The sequence below is a fragment of the Gavialis gangeticus genome, unplaced genomic scaffold (assembly GCF_001723915.1).
Source record: "Gavialis gangeticus isolate Ggan-Ray unplaced genomic scaffold, GavGan_comp1, whole genome shotgun sequence".
In the NCBI taxonomy this organism is placed as follows: Eukaryota; Metazoa; Chordata; order Crocodylia; family Gavialidae; genus Gavialis; species Gavialis gangeticus.
Window position 1 is genome coordinate 11,168,909 of NW_017729015.1, and position 5,695 is coordinate 11,174,603.

Sequence of the window (5,695 nt, forward strand, 5' to 3'; positions counted from 1 at the left end):
GTGGCCATGAAGCTACTCTAGGGATGTCCCCATCCAGGAGTCATTGTGGAGACATCTACCTCCAGCAGGCTTGAGGTTCAGGGGGGGACCCCTGGAGGAGCACTGCCTGTGTGATGGGCAGGAAGGGGTGGGTGGGGGCACTCAGGAACACTATGGTTGTGGTATAGACATCCCAAGTAAGAATAATACAGTACTGGTGGCATCACAGAGTGGCTGTCACATGCCTCAGACACTACTTGGCACTACTTGGTCTTTTGTCCCCTCTCAGAACTGGGTGAGCAGAGTGAACAGACCGCCCCACATTGGCTGCACCTACCACACGATCTCAAATGCCCATACTACTACCATGCAACATCACCCCTACCTGAGGTTGTTCTCCGACATGGCTTAGAAGGGCATGAAGACCATGACAGCTGCAGCTATGAGCAGAGCCCAGCCCCTCCTCACCAAGCTGCATCCTCAGTGTCACTAGTGAGAAGTGGGGAGCAGGGGTGGACATCCCTGCATCTCACATCTGGGGTCAGTGGTATCTGGGGAAGCAGAGTTGGGTGTCACTCCTGCAGAGAGATGTCTTCGGTTGGAGCAGGTGTGAGAGGCAGGTGCTTGAATCAACCCCAGGTCTTGACCTTCATAGCAAGGGCTCTCTTCCCAAAGCAGTCAGGGCTCTGTCAGCTCATCATGCTGTTTTCGAGCCCCTGATACATTCCCCTACTGCTAGTATTGGAGATGCAAGGTAGTAGGGATCCCTACACCTTCAAGAGCAAATTGTTACACCTTCAAGAGCAAATTGGATGCTTCTCTTGCTGAGATCCTATGACCCCAGCTGACTTCCTGCCCTTTGGGTGAGGGGCTGGACTCGATGATCTTCCGAGGTCCCTTCCAGCTCCAGTGTCTATGAAATCTATGAAGCAACACAATTTGCATTTCAGATTTCAATGATTCTAGTGTCTACATCCAGGGAGTATCATACTCAAAGACCCAGTTGCTGCATAGGACTGAAGCTATCAGACCCAATCTTACTCATATTTGGGTGGTTTCTCCAAAGCCCATTCATGCAGAATCTCTTAGTTTCCAACAATTTCAGTGTTTCAGTGAAGACGGAGAACTGCATACTGGTGTCTCTAGTCTCTCTAGGCCTCACTCTGAAGGAAGGAAGATCTTTTGCATAATTAGCTCTAAGTGCTCTGGCTTCTCAGAAGCTGCAAACAGAGGACTTTGAATGGACAAAGTTTTGTCATCTGAGGATGAACCAAAGAAAGACTCTTACCTTCCACAAGGGATGTCAGCAAAGTGACGTTGGCAGCTTTACGCCTTCCTGCAGGGAGATTTAACCCGATTTTCTCTAATCTCTCTCTTAAACACCTTCCACCATTTTTTGATTTTGCCCTGAAAGAAGAAAGAAAAGGGGGAAAAGAAAAAGATTTTAACTGAAAGTTGGGGGATTTCATTTCTAGTGTTGAAAGAAAAGCACCAAACCGCTGATCTTCAAGTCATCGTAAGTTCATGGGACCATGCATGGGCAGATACATTGAGCTTCCATGAAACTCAATTGTAAGACCTACTGATAATAGACTATAAAGTTTGTTAGAATCAACAGTCTATATCAGTGGTCTCCAAACTTTTTTGATCGCGCGCTCCTATCAGTAAAAAATTTTTGAGCACGCACCCCCAATATATGTATATTTATATAAATATACATCTAAATAGAAGTTCTAATATTTTCTTCCCACACCCCAATGGATCATCTTGTGCACCCCACTTTGGAGACCACTGGTCTATATTACAAGCCACATTACAGTCCTAGATCCTTTGGTGGCCACAGACAGAAGCTATTGTTCATTAAAGGAACTGATCTAAGAATAAAAACAACCTTTTACCAGTTTTATTGTTAACTTAACAACAGCAACCCCCAGAGATGCCTTTGTTTCAGATAAACAGTATCTCATTTAAATGTATGCAAGAGACCTACAGGTTAATTTAGAAAGGAATATTTGAGCTGCAAGCTTCTAAGAATTTGCAAGGTAATGCTATGAATTGCCAAAATATCCCTGTATCTATAAGTGTAAGGAAACGTGCTAAATGTGCTCTATGTTAAAGTTATTCTGAGAAAGTCCCACCTTCATCAACAGTCAGCAAGTGAGTTTCTGGTACAGAAAACTTTGTTGTAGGCTCCGGAGGAAGATATTAAAATTGACCGTCATCCACAGCAAGTAGCAAAACATCTGGCCTCTTATCAGAATAACTGAATCCCACACCCCCACCACCTTTGTTGCCCTGAAAAGCAAGGGGGTGGGACTCCTCTGTTTCCCACGACTAGGCATATTACCAGCAGCAGAGCAGAACAAAATGTTAGCGGTGGAGGCTAGGATAAGGGCTCAAACTCCAAAACTTGTCCTTGGATTCAGCTGTTGAACACCCTGAAGTTTGGCGTGGTCCGTGAAAGGCTGAGAGGACAGCTGCAAAATATGAATCTGGATCTGAACTTTCCTAAATTCAGAAGTGTTAAGCCCTGGAGGTTTGCTTTGGCCTTTCTTTCACTTGCGATGTATCCTCCCATGACACCAGATCTGAGGAACCTGCAGGTCCGCATCTGAAGTCAGTGGGGCAATCGGAGAATCAAAGGATTGGAAGGGTCTTCGAGACCCCCTCTACATATTTTATCTATTACTCTGGGTCCCAGCAGCTGTGGGATGCTACCGTGATCTCCCAACAGTGTGTGGGGGGGGGTGTGGAGCACAGTGGCTGTGGTCTTCCAGCTATAGGGGTTCATGGGGTGCCCCCACGGCTGGGAGCCCTGCAGCAGAAGGGGCTCCTGGCCACGGACGCCTGCTTTTTGCCGGTGCAGGGGCATGGCAGGAGGTGTGACAGTTGGGATCATACATTAGATCCCGTTACACCTTTCCTTGCACGTGTAGAGGGGGCTCAAGGGTCATTTAGTCCAACCGCCTACTGAGACGCACAATTCATCAAGTGTTACTTAGACGGTAAGCAATTTGGGCCAGAGCTTCTCCTTCTGTTTTGTGTCCATGTAGCACCTAATATCCTGGGGGCCTGGGCCATGACGGGGGCTTCTTAGGGCTACTACAGTGCAAATGAATCTTATATACCGAAGAGCAGCAAGACCTCTGAAATGGGACGAGCTCAGCTGCTTGTGCTGACCTTGAGGAAGCAGAGGGAGAGAGAAAATTGGAGAGAGAAAAGCAGGACGTGAATTTTACCTCCTGAGGACTCCCCCAAGAAGAGAGGCATTGAGACACTCTGGTGGGGACAGCCTTCTCTGCACTTCTCCAACGGTCACCTTATACTTGGAGGTGGAGCTGAGAAGGGAGAGGCGGCCGGGCACCGAGCAGAAGACCTCGTTGGGATTTGTCACCCCTCCGATCAGACCGTCTTTGTTCATTGACAGGGCTGAGATGGTGGTGCCGTTCGCCTTCGAGGGGATGGGCACTGGAAGAAAAGGCAGAGAGAGAGAAGGGAATGTCACTGAAAGGGCCTAAAGTTAGAGGAGACCCCACACATGGCGATGCCCAGGGCCACTTGGGCAGCTTGCCACCATTCCCCTTGTCACAAAGAAACACCATGTTTGTTTGGCCAGTCTTGCATGCTCCTCAGCAGGGAAATTATTGTCAGGGGTGTTTGATATCAGTGAAAACCCACCAAAGAAAATGTCCTTAATATAACACCTCTCCCACTCTTCTACAAATTCTAGATGTGGGGTTTTGGCTTCGTCTACTGGAGAGCGAAAGGCCAGCCACACATTTCCGTCTGGATGTAAGGGCAGCACCTCAGCTTCATGTCCGCTACGCTCCTTCACCGCGCTTTGGGTTTGGCATCAAGGAAGTATCTGTTCACAACGCGCAGACCTGGGTTCCCTTTCAGGATTTCCAGAACTTATTTCTGAGATGTCGTTGGCACAATCACACAACACCAGGGAGAAGCAACAGGCATAGATAGGCTCTAGCTCTCCCCACACCAAACTAGGAAACAACAAGGGCTGTGTAAAAGCCTGATCTGCAACCCAGTGAAATCACTGAAAAATCATCCATTGACTGTTGCCCCCTCCTCGCAACTTTCATCATCGACCCCTGCAAACAATCCTGATCAAAATGCCTTTTACTTAATGGAAAAAAAAGGTGATTAAAAGCAGAAAGACGGGCAGACAATGGTGAACAACAAGCATCACACAGGGCCCGCAGCATTGCACAAATGATGGAAGTGGCCCATTTTTCCAGACGTCGCCTCAGTACGAAACCTCCTTGGACCCCATAAAGCTTTACTGGTGAGAGCCACGGCTGAATTTTATGCCAAAAGTCCTTGGCTTTTATATTTTGAAATTAATAACTGGCTGAACTGTGAAAAAGCAGGTTTTCAAAGCATCCATAGCTAACTACAAACGCAATCGCTCCAGATCATTTAAGCCCTGGCATTCTTTGTGGTTACTGAGTAATGATTGCTCCATGATATACCTTCAAATAATACATGCGCCTAATAGTTAGATCAACAAGTAACAGGGTGAGATGTAGGTTTTATAAAGGAAATACACATGCCCAAAATGAAACAGCAAACCCCAAATTTAATCTGAAAGGGTCAGTATACTGGGCCCATTAAGGGGCCTTACCATCACCATATTGTAAATACAGCTCAACAACTTGTTAGTGTGGCAATAAAAGAGCAGCACATGTTACATAAAAAGCTCATGGTTTTAAGGCTAAAAGATGAATGGAAATGAGCTAAGGTACATTAAGTTCCTTCTCAGCTTGAGACTAGGACAAAGTCAGGGGACCGAAGGGCGGGTTGCATGGGCTTCCATTCTGCATTCGACAGCTGAGGGTAAAGTGCTGACATTTGCTGCCCTTGGGAAAGTGGCTGATTAAGAGATTGTAAGGGATGGATGGTGGTCAAAATATTCAAGAACATCACTGTATAGGCTAGGAAAGCAGAGCTGCTTCCAGGCAGCGGCAGTCTTAGGGCTTTCTTTCACAATTATCCTCGGGAAAATTCCTAGAATAAAAAAAGTCAGAGCATGTTTTAAAAGTACCAGCATATCATTGCTAGGACATGCATCACTGCAGGTCCAGGCATCACTGTCTATCTGGGCTCCATTGTAACGTATATCATCACCCATCCCCAGAGAGCTGAGTACTACTTGCAGTTCCACCGGGACTGCGTATCATTCTGGATCCATGTATTTCCATGCATTCATGTGTCAGTAAAGAGCAGTGGATGACTTGTAGCTTCGTGTATCATCACACGTTTGTGCATCCCTGTAGTTTCACGCATCAATGCACGCTCACGCTTCACGCACCATCGGGCGGCTCTGTATGTTTGTGCCTGACTCCCCAGCCAGGCGGCACAGTAGACCTATGCATCACCACACCTGCACATGCCTCGACATCTGTTTTCCTGAGTTCTGGGTGAAAATCTATTTGGAGCCGATGCAATTTAAGGTTGGAAACTACCACAAAATTCACCTTGGAGATCCAAAAGATACAATGCAGATGTGTGTTTGTGAGACAGCCAACGTAGTGACAGAGCGCTTTGCAGGGAGGGCAGACACAGCAGTGCGTGGCGGTGCAGCGGTGGGTGGATGAATAATACATGACACAGCCCTGACACATGCTGATGCACGACTGTCCAGTGACGCACGGAGCCATCACAACAGTTTCAAAACATGTGCTGACTCTTTAGGAATATG

The 5,695-nt window shown here is 47.1% G+C and overlaps 1 protein-coding gene across 1 annotated transcript in view; it reads right to left on the bottom strand.

Moving 5' to 3' along the window:
- TFAP2E (transcription factor AP-2 epsilon) overlaps positions 1-4,627 on the bottom strand; it is a 16,465-nt gene extending 11,838 nt beyond the window's left edge. Inside the window, exons 1-3 of the mRNA XM_019512070.1 lie at positions 4,619-4,627; positions 3,219-3,493; positions 1,268-1,386 (exon numbers count right to left, since the gene is read on the bottom strand). Coding sequence (XP_019367615.1) covers positions 1,268-1,386; positions 3,219-3,493; positions 4,619-4,627 — 403 coding nt within the window. The remainder of the gene's footprint in view (positions 1-1,267; positions 1,387-3,218; positions 3,494-4,618) is intronic.
- Positions 4,628-5,695: the final 1,068 nt, after the last annotated feature.